The sequence below is a fragment of the Eleutherodactylus coqui genome, chromosome 8, assembly GCF_035609145.1.
Source record: "Eleutherodactylus coqui strain aEleCoq1 chromosome 8, aEleCoq1.hap1, whole genome shotgun sequence".
Classification (NCBI taxonomy): Eukaryota; Metazoa; Chordata; class Amphibia; order Anura; family Eleutherodactylidae; genus Eleutherodactylus; species Eleutherodactylus coqui.
In genome coordinates, this window is record NC_089844.1 from 143,452,385 (window position 1) to 143,469,817 (window position 17,433).

The 17,433-nt window shown below is 44.8% G+C and overlaps 1 protein-coding gene across 1 annotated transcript; it reads left to right on the forward strand.

Moving 5' to 3' along the window:
* Positions 1–7,588: 7,588 nt before the first annotated feature.
* LOC136576949 (somatostatin receptor type 5-like) lies at positions 7,589–15,636 on the forward strand. Its single transcript, XM_066576611.1, has 2 exons — positions 7,589–7,736; positions 12,799–15,636. The coding sequence occupies exon 2, from the start codon at positions 12,827–12,829 to the stop codon at positions 13,826–13,828; it is 1,002 nt and encodes a 333-aa protein (XP_066432708.1). The 5' UTR covers positions 7,589–7,736; positions 12,799–12,826; the 3' UTR covers positions 13,829–15,636.
* Positions 15,637–17,433: the final 1,797 nt, after the last annotated feature.

A 17,433-nucleotide genomic window follows, 5' to 3' on the forward strand; every position in this document is an offset into this window, starting at 1 on the left:
GAGGATGCTTGAAATATAAACCCTACTCCAAAATTAAGCCCTGCTAACAGTTAATTTAAAAAGTCAATTTAAATAGTGTCCAGGCAGCTATACATGTAAAAAAGTTGAACCTTTTTGAACAAAAATTAATAAAAGACACTGTCTTATTTTCGGGGAAACACTGGTATTAATAAAACCTATAGAGTGGCGTAACTAAAGGCTCATGAGCCTGGGTGCAAAAGTTTATCTAGGGGCCCCCCCAGCTTCTCTTAACCGCTTAATGCAGATGCATAACTTGAAGCTCCTGGGGCCCAATGCAAAACCTGTAACAGGGCCCCCAACTATAATGCTTTACTCATAGTACTGGGCTCCCTATATGGAGAGGAGAGGCCTTATGGGCCTTCTAAGGCTCATGGGCTTGGGTGCAACCACATCCCCTGCATTCCCTATAGTTATGACAGTGGTCACCGCACAAAAAAACGAGCCTCATATGACCTGATCAACAAAAAAAAAAAAAAAAAATCATGGGAGTCAAAAAATGGCGACAGAAAGCAGTTTTCTTTTTTTACTACATTTGGAACGTCGTAACCACGAACACCTAAAATCGAGCAATTCTTTTCCCTATTACTCTCCAGATAGAAATTTGTTACAATTTTTCAGTACATTATACGGGACGTTTAAATGGTACCATTAAAAAATACAAGCCATCCCGCAAACAACAACAAGCCCTCATGTAGACCAGAAAAGTAAAGGAGTTAAGACATTTTTGACAGTAGGGAGGTAGCAAAGGAAAATATGAAAACGAAAAAAGGGGTTAAGGTCCTATTCGCTGCAGCGGCGCACCATGTTTTTGACGTGACCTCAATGAGTTCTATTCCGAGAACAAACTGCAATGTCAAAACTATTTTCTTTCTCTCCTTCCACAAATCCCCATGTTTATAGAGTCATGGGACCCTTCAGCAGCAGTTTACATGGCAGGAGAGGGAGATGCAAGGCATATGTCTGCACATGATCACACATGACCTAGCACAAGGCCTGGGAGGGAAGCCAATTCTTCAGGACCATCTCTTGGCCTCGCCGCAGACTTCTCCGACATTCCCACACTTGCTCTAAGGTGCCTGCACGAGTCTTCTTCAGGATCCCACAGCGGGGATCGTGGATGGAAGGCTTGGCCTCTTTGCCCTCAGAGACATTTTTCCTGGCTGGGTCTGGATGTGGGTGAGATGATAGCGCTCAGGAGACCAGCAGGGGAGGAAGAAGATCCTGGGAACTTCTCCCGAACAGGAACTCATCCTTGTAGAGGAATGTGGGAGAACGATGATACAGCAAATCTGCGTCATGCAGCTGTAGCCTTGGTCTCATGCCTTATCCTCTATGAGGACATGACCCTCCACTTATTAAGGGTTACAGGTGGTGGAAGCAGCAGCGCAAATGTAGAAGCCGTAAAACTGCGGTAAAGGACGTGCGATTTTACTGCACAATCATTGGTCTTGGGCACACTACTGCAACATGTGAGCGCAGTCTTAGGGCGGCTTCACACAAGCGTATGAGCAATCACACACGCTTCGGCGCAATGCATTTGCGCTACAAACTACGTAGGATCCACCTGATTCTGCACAATGTACTTTACTTTTTTCACATGCAGAGTAGAGTTTTGCTAATAGGATGTTACAGCACCTCGATTTAAAAGGCTATTTAGCCTAACGAGGCCCAATTGTGTTCTTTTTTTAACTGAATTGCACAGCGTATTGCACATTTTCGCACGCATTGAGCACTCATTTATGCTCCTCCCACAGAAGTCTATGGGAACCCCTGGTGTGGAAATGCACTGAAGTATAGAGCAGGTTCTATTTTTTTACGCGCAAGAGAAATGCGCACGCAAAAAATGGAAGTTGAAATAAACCCATCGAAATCAATGAGTTCTATCCTCTGCGTATTGTGCAAAAATGTGCGCAAATACATTCGTGTAAAGCCGCCCTTAGTAGTAATGAACAAATAACCTATCTGGCTGTGTTCACACTTTTTCGGATTTGCAAGTTGCAAATCTGACATGTATTTTACTGCAAGATCAATGGTGGAAATCCAAGGCTTTCACCGCTTTTACAGCGGGCGTATTTGCACACACAATACTCAGAGAATAGAATACATTGATTTCAATGCGCTAATTCACATTTCAGTATCTGGCACACAAAAAAATAGAACATGCTTTATCTTTCTGCATATTTGCGCACCAAAAGTCCCCATAGAAGTCAACGCGGGGGGGGGGTGAATGAAAATATATGAGCAATATGCAAGGAGATTCGTGAAAAAATGCATAATTGTGCAGGAAAAATGACACATCTGGAGATCATTAGCCATTTAAATTGGTAAGTCTTTGTTTGCAAATTAATATGTCCAGTGGGCGTACAGTAAAATTAGGCAGTTACACAGTGCTTCATGCATCTTCTTGCGTATTGATTGTACATTTGAGCCCCACCCCCTGCCCATTGACTTCAATGGGGGCCTGTGGTGCACATATACGCAAAAAAAATAGAGCACTGTGATTATGTTGCTCTTCAAACATCATTGATGCGCAAATACGCTGCGTTGCGGCGAGTGTATTTGTGCTAATGTTGGTCTGCAGCCGTCCTTACACTCTGCTGCGGACGTGCCATGAGTTTGCAGCAGATCTACACAAGAATCAACCCATCAGGCTCACTCCCACATTCACATGTGTGGGATACTGATTGTAGTCAGATGTCACAGGGATTTCGGTGCACAATCCGGGTTGAGATCTCTGGACGATCTGACGTGTGTGGACATATCTTAAAGAGATCGCACAAAAAAGAAGTTATCGCTAGAGATGAGCGAGTATACTCGCTAAGGGCAATTGTTCGAGCGAGCATTGCCTTTAGCGAGTACCTGCCTGCTCAAGAGAAAAGGTTTGGGTGCTGGCGGCGGGCACGGAGCTGCGGGGGAGAGTGGGGAGGAACGGAGGGGAGATCTCTCTCTCCCTCCTCCCTGCTCCCCCCTACTGACTGCCGCAACTCACCGCTTCCCCGCGCCGGCAGCCGAACCTTTTCTCTCGAGCGGGCAGGTACTCGCTAAGGACAATGCTCGCTCGAGCAATTGCCCTTAGCGAGTATGCTCATTCATCTCTAGTTATCTCCTATCCGCAAGATAACTATCTGATTGGTGGGGGTCTGACCGCTGGGACCCTCACAGATCACGTAGTGGTAGTTGAATCTGCACAATACTCATTCATTTCAATGAGACTCAGTGCCACCGAGATGAATGGAGCGGTAGTGTGCAAACTTGATCACCGGTCCATTCTTTCAGGGATCTTTGGACCCCCTGTTCTCATGATCGGTGGGGCTCTGAGATGTTGGACGCCCACCAATCAGATAGTTGTACCTTATGCTGCAGATCGGGGATAATGTCTGTTTGTAAGACAATCCCTTTAAGTCCTTATTAATACCATCTGTGTGTGCAATGGCTGAGACTTCCCTCTGGCGGATCCATGATACTGCAGTCCAATACTGTTTATATAGGGTGTCTCAAAAGTGTGAAATATCCATACAGAATGAAAACGGTTTAACAGATGATGATCCAGTTTTGTATACAAGCTAGGCGGGAAAGGAGAAACCTGTTAGGCCATTTCACCAACATGACGGCCATTTTTAATCCCGCCATCTTGGATTTAACTGTAATTTCTCCAGTGGGAAGATAGGTATGTGATATATCAAACTAGCCTGAAATTCCACCTGGAAATCAATGGTGTGCTCCATTTTAACATAACTGTCTTCGTTCTCATGTTAACACCGTGATTTTCCTTCATTACAGGCAATGTAAAGGATGGCAGAACGTGTTGAGGTCGTCCTTATGAAGCATGTGTCATTGCCCCAGATTTCAACCAACGCCATCCAACCAGACTCCCATTACCCACAGCACAGTTGCCAAACTTCTTGCCATAACCTGAGAAACAGGTTCTTTCGCCGATAAACCAAAATCTGCTGAATGAGGCCAGACCAGCGGTTGCTGATGCTTCATCAATAACGGTTCTTAGTCATCCAGAATTTGGTTTATCAGCAACAGAACTTTTTGGGGCTTTGGAAAGAAGTTTGGCTACTGCACTGTGGGTAATGGGAGTCTAGTTGGGTGGTGTCAATTGAAATCTGCGGAGTCGCCCAATATGTCGCTGTGGCTGTGAAACGTCATACTGCAATAAAAGGAATTGTAATTAACGATCGGATTTGAAGGTTACGTGACATCACCTTGTTTCCTATTTCTACGGCATGAGGCACATAACTTTTAAAGGAACAGAGTGTAGAAGTTTTGCTCGGAGTTTCCCTTTACATTCAGTGAAACACAGTTACCACTTTTGGGCTGCAGGTGGCGTTGCTCAGCTCTATCCCATGAAAAGCTCCGATTTTGCTCTAATGACGGGTGTCTTTTCTCGTCCACCGCCCGCTCAGACTTGTTATTTTATTGTAACATGTAACATTCCGGAGGCCAGGTGTAGACTATACACCGCCAAATCCCAAAATTATACAAAGCACATGGGAAATCCGGGCAGATCTCATAAAGTATGTGCATTAATGTGGAATTAACACGAGCCGCTTGCAAAGAACACTGGAAATAGATCAGGAGATAATTAAAAAACTCCATTGACATCTCCCAGGCACATAGAGATGTCACAAGGGCAGCATCCGCTTCTAGCATCTGTTAGTCGGCCACTGATACAGGGTGATTGGTCACAGGGTCAACATCTGCAAGTGTAGGATACAACTCAGTGCAATACACATGCCAACCTCTAGGAGAGCTATAAGGGCGATCATATTACTAGTCACCCAACTTTCCTAGAGACACATAGGATTTGCTGAATTGAATTTCTACCAACTTGACAGAAAAGGACAATTCATGGACTTAGAGGGGTTGTCCCCCTATTTGGAAAAGGGCTTCTCTACGCCAGGACTGCTGATCGACGAAGGTCCAGCACCTCGAACCTTTATGCAATCAACTATTATCATGGGAGCGCTATAAGCTGTTATACATTTCTCCTGAGTGGCCTCTGCAGGACAAGTGCGGTATTACATGACACATGAGCTAAGCATGTGATGCATGGACACTGGCTAATGGAGATGCGGAAACTGAAAAGGTTTGTACTGTTGCAAACTATTGATGGCCTGTCCTCAGGATAAGTCATTAACAGTAAATCAATGATCGGTGGGGGTCCATCTCTGCCAATCAGCTGTTCTCTTGGACACTGCCCTCATGCACTGAACTGATTTCTGCAGGAAGCCAACAGCTCTGCTCTCACTGGAGTGGACAGACTTGGCACTGCAAGATCATTTCCAATTGAAATGAATGGCCTGCAATACTAAGCCTGGCCACTGCAGTAGGAATTGAGCTGTCTGCTTCCTGCAGAAATCAGCTCAATGTATGAAAACAGCTGATCAGCTGGAGTCCCTGGTGACAGACCCTAACCGATTTACTATTATCACGAAGATTGACCATTAATAGTTTACAGTTGTACCACCTCTTTTAAGGTGTTTTTCTATTACAGACGTGTATACCCTATCTTAGGAATGCCTGTTTGCTGGGGTCTGACCATTGGGATTCCCAGCACTCCCAAAATCTGCACACTCTAAATGCCTCATGTGAATGCAGTTGTGATGTCATGCAAGGGCGTAACTATAGAGGATGCAGGGGATGCAGTTGCACCCGGGCCCAGGAGACTTAGGGGGCCCATAAGGCCTCTCTTCTCCATATAGGGAAGCAAGTACTATGAGTAAAGCATTATAGCTGGGGGGCCCTGTTACAGGTTTTGCATCGGGGCCCGGGAGCTTCACGTTACGTCTCTGATGTCATGTATGACCACTGCTCCATTCACTTCTATGGGTTGGAGGAAGATAGCTGAGTGTGACAATCTCCACCTGTCCCGTAGAAATGAATGGATTGAAATTCACACATATGCGCTGCCGCTCCATTCATATGGGGCACTTGGGATCAGTAGGGGTCTCAACGGTCACACCCCATGCAATCAGACATTTATCCTGTATACTCTAGTTGAGGAATAAATGTCTGATGGGGAAAACCTGTAAAAGCTCCTGGGCTTCAATGCAAAATCTATAACAGCCCCCACTAATCATGTGCCATTTAGAGTACTGCTGATATGTTAGTGGGGGAGTCTACTATCTCTGCAGCCTCTAGAACTACAGTCCTAGTGGGGGGTATATTGAGGAGGGGTCCACGTCTATGATGTCCATCTGCTCTAATAGGACCTCACCAAAGGGGTTGTGGCAGTGAGGAGGACAGGGGACACAGGACCCCTGTTCTTGGGATCGATGGGGGTCTCAGCAGTCGATCAGCAGGTTATTCCCTGTCCTGTGAGTCCAGCTTGTAATTCTGGTACAACCATTTAAAATGATTTTCTTTTGCTTTTATTGAAATACTCCAAATCTAATATACATAGTAAGATAATGCGTAAGACTGAAAAGACACATGTCCATCCAGCTCAGCCTATTAACCCCCCTCCTATGTTGATCCAGAGGAAGGCAAAAAAACCCCCAATGAGATAGAAGCCAATTTTCCTCATTTTAGGGGGAAAAAATTCCTTCCCAACTCAAATCAGGTAATCGGAATAATCCCCGGATCAATGACTATTGTGAAGTTATCATTGATATTTCATGTAATATTATTTCTCTCCAGATCCCTCTTCTACTCTATCAGTGAGTTCCCATCACCACATCGTCAGGCAGAGAGTTCCATAGTCTCACTGCTCTTACAGTAAAGAACCCCGTCTATGTCAGTGTAGAAACCTTCTTTCCTCTACATGTAGAGGATGCTCCCTTGTTACAGTCACAGTCCTGGGTACAAATAGACAATGGGAGAGATCTCAGTATTGTCCCCTGCTATATTATACATAGTTTTTAAGTCGCCCCTCAGCCGTCTGTTTTTCTTAACTAAATAACCCCAGTTTTGATAACCTCTCTGGATATTGTAATCTGCCATTCCGATTATTACTTTAGTTGCCCGTCAAGCTCTGATATGTCCTTCTTGAGTGCTGATGCCCCAAACTGTCCACAATATGCCATGTATGATCTGACCAGTGACTTGTAAGGAGGAAGAACAATGTTCTCATCATGCGCCCCTAGACCTCTTCTGATGCACCTCATGATCCTATTTGCCTTGGCAGCAGCTGCCTGACTCTGGCTGCTCAAGCTAAGTTATAATATAGCATACTAATTCACATAAAAGAACGCTCCCTAGTGGCCAACGTTGAACAAAAAACTTGAGGTTTTTTTTTATTCAGTTTTTATCAATGTATACACTGAATTGTAAGTGAAATAATAGCAATAATGATCATCAGTCAATTACATTCCTTTTAAGGAGACCTAATAAGGGGGAAAATGGGCAAAAGTCATAAAAATGTGCCTCTATAGGAGAATATAAAGGAATGCGTAATAATAAGCCCGGATGCAGGAGAGCTGATGGAGGGTTAATAGCTCTGCTAGTACTGGGGGGAGAAGCACAGACCCTGATAAAACTTCGGACCAATGAAAATGGTCTCCTTGGCCCCGGACCCCTCCCAGCCCCCTGAGTACTTTTAGTTGAGGAGGGGCGCACACATTATGGAGTGGGATGTGTTACAAGGAGTCTTTTGAAAATATGACTGGAGACATGGAAATTCCCTGAGCAGTAAAACAGCAGAGTCCAAGAAATCGTGGTGAGCTCCTGTACTGCGGCGGACGTCTCCTACCTGGGCGCCAGATCACGTAAGTCGCATCTCCTGCTGCCTCTGATCATTTATATAGTTAGGGCTTATTCACACGGGCGAGAATCCTGAGCGATTTTTGTGCATTGCGCGACGCCCAAAACTCGCTCGAATATGAACGCCATTCTTTTGAATAGACTTATTCACACAAGCGATTTCTCTTCTGCGCAGCGATTCTGCGAGGATTAAAGTCGCTGCCTGTTCTGGCGTTCCCCCGGAATGCATCGCCCATTGTCTTCAATGGGACCTTAAAAGATATCGCATGGCACTCGCAGACCGTGTGAGCCCGATGTGTCCCATTGAAATCAGTGGTAAACGCCTGCGATCCTCTGACGGGCGTGACACAGGCACTGGAGGATCGCAATTTGTGAGGCGTTTGCGAATGATTTCCTGCTTATGAAGGGTGCTATTACTTTTGAAAAGTTGTCCCATGACTTCATAGTTTGTGAAGTTTTGGTAAATCGCGTGTCACGTCCGAAAAAATGTCCCTACGCCACTTTTTGGCTGTCTGAGGAAATGTCTCAGATGTGTGACAACTGCTTTAAAGTGTCTCATGTTGTATGAGCAATGAGTGGTGGGAGAGACCCTTAGCCGGCTTCACACAGGCGTTACATTTTTGCGCAGCCTGTGCGTGTTTTAGGGTGGCTTCACGCGGGTATATTCGCACGCATAAAATTTACGGGCATAATACGCAGAAGGTAGAACCCATTGATTTCAATAGATTTGTTCTCCTTTCCAAATTTGGATGCACATTTCTCGTGGGCGCAAAAAAGCAGAAGACTGGGAGTTGCGCAAATGTTCACTTGTGCAGTTCCGTGTAAAAAAAACACGGGGGACTCATTCTGCAAAATATCCATTTACATAGGGGCGTGTTTGTCAGCCGTGCGCAAATGAATATTCCCTGCGTGTGCAAAAAGTACATTAAAATGCACAGATATGCGCACAAAAAAGCTTCGCACACAGCGCAAATATGTTGTGCTGAGCTGTGTGCAAAAATGCATACTCCTGTGTGAAGCCACCCCGTGGGATTAAACGGATGGGTGTATGCGCTAATACGCTCACCACTACGGAGCATATTAGCGCATGAACTGGTTTTTTTGACTATTCGAACTTTGCGCTATAAACTACATACGAGAAAAATAGGGCAAGTCCTATCTTTTCTCACGCATAGTATTAACGCGCAAGAATCGCGATAGTGAAAACTAAACCATTGAAAGTAATGGATTCATTTTGTCCCATTTTGCGGCCGTGATTATCATGGCCGCAAAATGGGACAAAAACATACTCATGGGTTTAAGCTCTTACTATATTTATTTGTAGCTGGGCCATTCATAGGAGCCCCAGTTAGGCCGCCTGCACACGGCACACACTGATTCCGTGCGGAGAAGCCTGCACGGAATCCGCCCGTGCCCGCTGCCGGCAACCCTGCTTACCTGTCATTTCTGCTTTTCTTTTGTACTGCAGATATGCCGCCGGCGCACCAACGCTCATGCGCAGTAGAGATTTCCCCCACGCCATCACTAGGCGATGACGCGGATCCCACAACCCTTCTGCAATGCTCATTGCAGAAGGGCTGTGGGATGGATGGCTTCCATTGACTTCAATGGAAGCCGTCCGTGCGTAACCCGCTCTAAAATAGAGCATGCTGTGCGTGGAGCAGAGGAATTTCCATACACATCTATGGGCAAATTGAGCAGCGAGTCACCCGCATCTGTGACAAGCGTGGGAACTGCAATTCAGTTTGCCCCGTGTTCATGAGGCCTTAGGGAAAACATCCCCCTGTAGTGACAATAGTCACTAACAAAGTTGATCAGGGTCTGCTAGGACCCTACAGCTCTGCTGTGACAGGGGTGACCTGGCGGTCACGTGATCGTCGGGTCACAGAGTTGAACAAATATTTTCACTTACACTTTTTAGTACATACCGTGTTTCTCCCAAAATAAGACACTTTCTTATTTTAATTTTTGCCCCAAAAGAGGTACGGTGTCTTATTTTCAGCATGGTGCCTCTTTAATACTCACCTAGCAGCCAGGGTTTGCGTCCCTCGCGCTGGTCCCCGACGCAGCTGCAGTCTTCCATGTAGTCCTCAGCGCTGAACGATCATTCTCTTTCTGGTAACGGGGCTTGAATATCCCACCTCCAGCAAGCGATTGCTCTGATTGGCTGATGCGGCACTCAGTGAGCCACTCAGAGATGGTGCTCGATTAACCAATCACAGCCATTCATGGAACGACATCATTGTCAGTAAGACAATGTTCAGGAGACCATGTCATCCTGCAGCAGCACCGCAGGGACCCAAATGTTGTCTACTATGTGAGTATTGATTTTCTTTTTTCCATGTAGTGCAGCTAGGGCTTATATTTCAAGCCACCCTGAAAATCAGGGTAGGGCTTATTATCAGTGTAGGTCTTATTTTCAGGGAAACACTCATTGATCTAATTAAAAAACGTTTTTCCCTTCTCCTCTGGGTCTTCTGCTGTGACTGACAGCTGAGGACCCAAACTACTCCTACTTGATTGCAGGAGTAGAAGCTTTAATCCCGCACTGTACATCTACTATCCGTGGGATTTAAAGCAAAGGATCAAGCCCCGTTTATTTACCGCACTTGATCCTTAAGAGGTTAAAGAGATCTTAAAGGAAATGTCAACAATGGCAACATGTTTTCCCTTTCCAGAAAGAAATCTCCATCTGGAAATGGGTATCTCAGACAACTAATATAATTAATTATCAGGATGTTTGATTCCGTTTAAAATCTATTCATGTTAACCCCGGACCAGAAGAAAAAAAAAGAAAAAAAATTAAAGTCAGTGCTGGTTCTTAAAAGTATGGGATTGTTAGTTCCAGGCAGGGTGCCAATCACATTAATGGTTGTCTCCTGCCCCAGATATGAGCGATGTAGAAAAAAACAGTTGACCCTTTTTGTAATTTTTCTTCTCCTCACTCAGCAGAAAATCGCTCCAGATAATGAATCCTGAGAGCCGAGAATAAAAACATCCCTCTCCACAGACACTGCAGGCCGCCGCGTATTATACTCATCCCTAGGACTCTAGCCTGCAGATATATTATCTAACGAGGAGGGAACAGGGGAAAGCAAAACAAGTTTACATTTTTAACTTTGTATCTAAAAATAATGAAATCTAATTAATGTTTGAGAAATATTTTTTGCACTTAAAAAAACAGCAATTGAAATTCCAGGCAGTTTGATACAATTTTGGTAAAATATTTTTAGCATTGACTTCACTGTTACAGCTCTTATGGGGCTTTTGGGGCTACTTGTCTCCTGTGTGCTGCTAAACCTAAGGGCACCTTCACACGGGCCAGAAATTCTACTGTAAATCCACAGTGGCCAAATTCGCACTTCACACGGATGTATGTGCGTGTGCAATATGCAGAATATAGAACCCATTGATTTCAATGGGTTTGCTCTCATTCCTTTTTTTGCGCATGCGTTTCGCCCATGCAGAAAAAAAGCATGCTCTATTTTTGTGAGTATTTGTGCACCAAAGGGCCCCATAGAAGTCTATGGGAAGTGCGCAAATGTGCACTCAATACTCATTAAGCTAAAAGGCTCATTAGCCTTTTAAATTGGAGCATGGTAGTGTCCTATGCGCAAAATAAATTGCCCAATGGATTTGTTCCCCATAGGACTGCCCTTCAACAAACCAACAGCTGTGCAGGGAGTTGTGCGCCTCCCACCAAACACTGATTGGCTCCTACCTTTTTATCACCATTTTCCCCTCCCAGTTAAAGCTCATTGGTTCTTGAAAACACATAAATAAGTGCGGGTGATCCATGACTAAACAGTACCTACTGATCTTCCAAAGAACATTTGCAGCTATAGTGTTTGGTCGGCTTAGGTCCAGCGAGAGATCGCAGCAACAAGTGTTCACTTGAAGGGAATTATTCGTGTAGCGCAATTTATTCCACATCGCTTTCAGGTAAAATGAGCTGGGTGCTCATTTTACCAACCTCAGAAGGATGGAAGGCTGAGTCAACCTTGAGTCAGCTACCTGAACCATTCAGGGATAGAGCTCACAACCTTCAGGTCAGGAGCAAGAGCTCAGGACTGCATTTCTGCTGCCCTAACACTCTGCGCCACACAAAGACCCCGTATGTGTATTTTTGTGTATTCAGTGGACTTGGCAACCAATGAGCATACGTTGGGTAGGCATCGAAATATCAAATATACAGCCACCAAACATCCCCTAACTATTCGATGAACGATGTTTCGGCCCATGTAAATGCTCCCAGCAATTCTTTCATCATTAGCAAAGCTGAACAAGTCAACAACAATCGCTCTGTGTAGAAGCACACAACCAACAGTCGTTCGTACGGTTAAGCGTATTTTAGCGTGTTTTCATCTCCTCGTCATCTGTGTTATATGTGTGTTGTACGGTTTCCATTGCTATTGATCCTAGTGAATTTTCATGGCCATTCAAGAGGACTCTCAAGACACCCTTAAAAAAAACCTGTCATGTCCTTAAGTCAGCGGGGCCAGCTGCCTAGCTTTGCAGTGTGGCCCCACAGACTCCATTGCAGATGTTCTTTACTGTCTACTTCCCATGTTCTGAGTCCTATAATGTGCTCCTGGTGCTTTGAATTTGTCAATTGTCAATTTGTTCATCGCTCATGGTCAATAGATGAGGTCAGATTTGAATGGCAGTGAGCGGTGAAGACCACCCACTTGACAAATTCAAAGCGCTAAAACCAAATCTAATGGGACTCAATGCTTGTGATACAACAATCATGTCACGTACATCCATGTGACCACTACATGTGGACGACTTAAGACCTCTTGAACAGGAGTCATTCTTACGGAGCAGCTCTCCGTTCTGGCTCACAGGGGGATGAATCATGGGAACCACCCTATGTAAGATCTATATAGCTGGTAGACCGTTTGCACTAGGGTTGTCTTCATGAGCTGAGAACCATCCCGCCTGACTCCACCATAAGTAAGGCATGATTTTAGGTCATAATCTTTGCTACAGAGTACAAACTCATGATAGGTCCTCTTTGAGATAAGTAATAATGATACATATTGATGTTTTTCTTTTTCCTTTTAGACAATCAAGCGGATTTCCAAAAAAGAAGATGGAAGACGAGCTGGACGCAGATTTCAATGATAGCTTCAGTTCCAACAACTTAAGCTTTATTTTATACAACAACTATGACTTCCAGCTTCCTGCCAGTAGATTACCAACCTTCATCCTTTTCTTGCTGGTGTGTTTGGTGGGCCTCATCAGCAATGCTTTGGTTCTTTTTGTCATTCTGTGGTGTAAGAAGATGTGGAGGATCATGAACGTCTTTATCTTCAGCCTGGCTCTTGGAGACTTGTTGTACATGTTGTGCTTGCTGTCTTTTGCCATTGAACTAAAGCAACCCTTGTCGACCTGCATGTGCAAACTCTATTGGACTCTTACAGCGTTGACTACTTTTTCCAGTGTCTACTTTTTGGCCATCATGTCCCTCAGCGTCTTCTTGCAGACTTACTTCCCAGCTTTCTCTAAAAAACTTAAGCTTAGAGCAGCTGCACTGATCAGTCTTGGCATATGGATATTGGGTCTTCTACTTGGGATCCCCCTCTTTCTTTATGCCGATGTGGATGAGTTCTTTGATTGTCAGTTCTCTTTACCCGAATCTGCTTCCTTCTGGAACATGACCGTTTTATCTTACAGGTTTTCCGTAGCATTTTTGGCTCCATTGATATTGGCCAGTGTCTTTCTCATTCTTACACACTGTCGAGTCCGAAGGCAAGACCAATCCAATGATTCCACAGTGATTGGCATCAAGGAAGATACGGTGATGATCACGGTCCTGTCTCTGGTTTTCATCGTCTTTTGGCTTCCGATTCATCTAATTGAGATCATATCAGCAGCCACCAAAAATTGGATGGCGTATGGTGATTGGAATTACTATGTCATCAGCCTCATACCTTATCTGAAGAGTTGCATTTACCCTTTCCTCTACGGATTTCTATCTAGAAACTTCAAAGACTTGTATAGTAGAATTTTTTGTTGCAAGAAGGTCCAGGAAAGTGATGACCCTGAGTACAATTCCACCGACAGACCCGAAGATAAGTCTACTGTGTGCTAGGGTTCTTCACCAGGTTATCGGGCAAGGAACTTTTTTAAATATTTTGATCAATTTGGGATCTTCTTACATCATGTACATGATAGGCCAAATTGGAAACCTCTGTTGAAATCTGTGGTTGGATTAAATCACTTTTTGGTTCACTTCTTGCATTAAAGGGGTTTTCCCACCGGATAGGGAATATCTATCTGATCGCAGGAGATCCTCAGTGATCCCGAGACCAACACACCTGAATGCCCCATGTGAATGGAGCGGCGTTGCGCATGCTTAACTGCTACTCCATTCATCTCTATGGGTGAGGCAGAGATCGATGTACTCAGCAAACCACAGGATAGGGGATAAATGTTGAATCACTGGGGATCCAACTGCTAGACCCCAGAGATTTCGAGACTAGTGCACGAAAGTTTCCCATGGAAATGGAGTGGCGGTGGGCATGCTCGATTACCATTCCATTCACTTCCATTAGACAGACAGAGGTCGATGACTTGGCCTCCTTCCCATGTGACAATTGGGTGCGCTAGTCTTGCGATGGCTAGGGGTCCCAGTGGTCAGATCTCATTGATCAGATGTCGATCCTTTATCCTGTGCATAGGGAATAAAATGTCTTTAATGAGGAAAACCCCTTTAAGGCCTCATTCACATGGTATTAAGCCGTATTCACACAACTGACAGTCTGAGTTTGAAAAATCTCTATATGTCATATTCGGTCCGAGTGAAAAAACGTAAGTGCGAATGAATCCATTCAAATGAACGGTTTCTTTCCTCGTGCGAGTCCTGTCCATCTCAGACCCGATAATGCACGGGAATATTACGTATGTGTCTGATCCACGTTAGATTTTTCTGATGTAGATGTGACACCTTAGGACAGCCACATTTATGTGCGTATATACGCCCATAAAATCTGCGCACGGAATACGCAGCGAAAACAACCCGTTGATTTAATGGGTTCATTAACACAGTGTTTTTTTCCTTGCGCATTTGTAGCGTGGGGAAAAAAAACGTGACATGCTCTATTTTGGTGAACAGTTGCGCCAATGTCTGCACGATATCGCTCACTGAAATCCGATAACACCTGGTACTAACTGAACTGACCCGCCTACTAAATCAGCTGGCCCGCCTACTCAAACATGGCACCGCTGGGACCACGCCGATGTGAGCGGTCCCAGCAGCACAAGGAAGTACGTTAAAAACCGCTAATACGGGCGTGAGGAGTATCAAGTACTGAATGGGCTCAAATATTACAGAAACCATAAATAGAAAAACAATAAAGAGCTATAAAAAGTGGCGGGTGGCCTGCTTGCTGATGGTTTCCAGTTACCCATATGAGATTTTCTTACTGTATATTCAGAAAGTACAATGTTTACTATTACTAATTGTGGTTTTATGTTATCATCGACTCATTTACTCATATAAAGGGAATATATCATCACAGTACATGTTATTACTAGAGATGAGCGAGCACGCTCGTTTAAGGCTGATACTCGAGAGAGCTTTGGTCTTTTCGAGTAACTGCGTAACTGCTTACTCGTCTGAGCACCAGGTGGGGGGGGGAGGGGCGGCAAGGTGGAGCGGGGGGGAGAGTGAGAGAGGTCTCTCTCTCGAGCATCAGCCTTAAACGAACGTGCTCGCTTATCTCTAGTTATTATGCATTCTCTACACACACCCCCGTGGGGTCATGTATGGATTCTGACTCCTACATCTGGACTCTATATAAAATCACTATTTGTATGGTATTATTTTTGGAATTAAGCCTTCACTTCATATAATAACACAAAATCATTTAATAAATCTCTTTTGAACATTTTGCCTACTCTAAGGATATTTTTGAAAGCACCCATAACTCATTTTTTTTCCCTTAAAGGGGTATTACGCTATTTATATAGAGAGTTCTGCAGCCTCCATGAAAGAGATGCCTTGAATGAGTTAATTAGTGACCACCAACAACCCACTGGAGGCTCAGCCTATCTATAAGGCCACCTTCACCTTGATTTCACCAGCATGTCCATTGTACAGTATGCAATGCAGGGGACTGTCCCATTGAATATGATATTTACAGCATTGCAGTAAAGGAAAGCCTCGCTCATGTGTATCACTCCATTAAAAAAAATAGCGTTCATGTTTGCGCAAATTGTGTGTGTCTCGTAATACACAAAACTCTCCCGAGCTTCACGTTTATGTGAATGTGGCCTAAAATTTAGACAAAAAATTGTAGCATCTGTGGGTTCCTTAACCTATTAAGGACATGGCTCTTTTTCTTCCACTTGCGCACCAAGGGCCCCATAGAAGTCCATTTTGCACTCAATACCCGCACAATTGCACAATGCACTGCGCAATTCTATAGGAAGAAGAACACATTTGGATGTCCTTAGCCTTATAAATCATGGAGGAGGGTGAGGTGGCGCGCATCTGAGCGAGCCCAGCGTGCGCAAAAAGTACAGTAGTATGAACCAATACAGACGCAAATCTACCTCATCAAACCTCGCTCACTTTGCAAATACGCTGCGCTGAATCCGGGTTCCCACACAGCGGAAACACAGCGGAAATCTCGCGTCAAACCGCGAGCTTTCCGCCGGGAGAAGCGCTGCTTCAAAACCCGCGGGTTTTAAAGTGGCCCAGCCGCTCGCTCTTCCGCTGCGGCCGGCGCTCCCATAAAGGAGCAGAAGAAGAAGAAGAGGAATGAACATGCCGCGGCCGGCTAATCCGCGCCACAGTGCCGGTTTCTGCCGGCTTTGCCGCGGCGGATTTGCCGTCCCGTGTGGACGAGATTACTGAGAAATCTCGTCCACATGGCTGGCTAATCCAGGAATTAGCGGCCGCAGGCGGATTTTCCGCGGCAAAATTCCGGACGGAATTTCCGCGGCAAATCCGCCCCATGTGAACCCAAAAGGCTGCGCTCACACATGGCATTTTCTCTTGTGATTTTTAACATAAGTTAAAAATCAATACAAAAAACGTACACTCTTTTTCAAAAACATGCATTAAAAAAAAAACACCAGTATTGTTAAATGCTGAAGGCCTCTTTTTGATAGTTTTTAATTGTGGTTGAAACCTGCAACAAAAAACACCGCGTGTGAATGCTGCCTTAGACTAGTTTCACGCGGATGATCGTGATTTTGTTTTGGGAAAATCGCGTCTTTGTTCCCATCGACTTATGAGTGTCAGCGATGCTTTTGGCCCAATGCACACGGGCGGATTAACATTGTGGACTCCGGAGCGGGCGTTCACCTCTGGATTCGGCAGCAAAAACTGCCCATAGCATGCTATGGAAAATCCCTTTTCCCTGTCCACGGACGGAAATCAAGACTGCAATTTTCCGCTCACGGAGGGAAAATTGCAGCATGTCCTATTTCGGCGCGGATTCCGCGCAGACAGCATCGTCTGTACTGTGACGGCGCATCCACAGGACAGATCTGAACGACATGCGAAATCCGACCCGGCCATGTGCATTCAACCTTTTTTTGGAGAATAATCTCACATTGCTGCCGCCCGCGATAAAATTGCACAATTTTGTTTACAGCATTTACCGTGCAGGATAAAAAGTGTTTTCAATTTATTGTATGGGTTGTTACGGATGCGACAATATTAAACATCTCAGTTTTTTTATAGTT

Coding starts and splice junctions, on each gene's coding strand:
- LOC136576949 (XM_066576611.1), top strand. CDS start 12,827: ATGGAAGACGAGCTGGACGCAGATTTCAATGATAGCTTCAGTTCCAAC.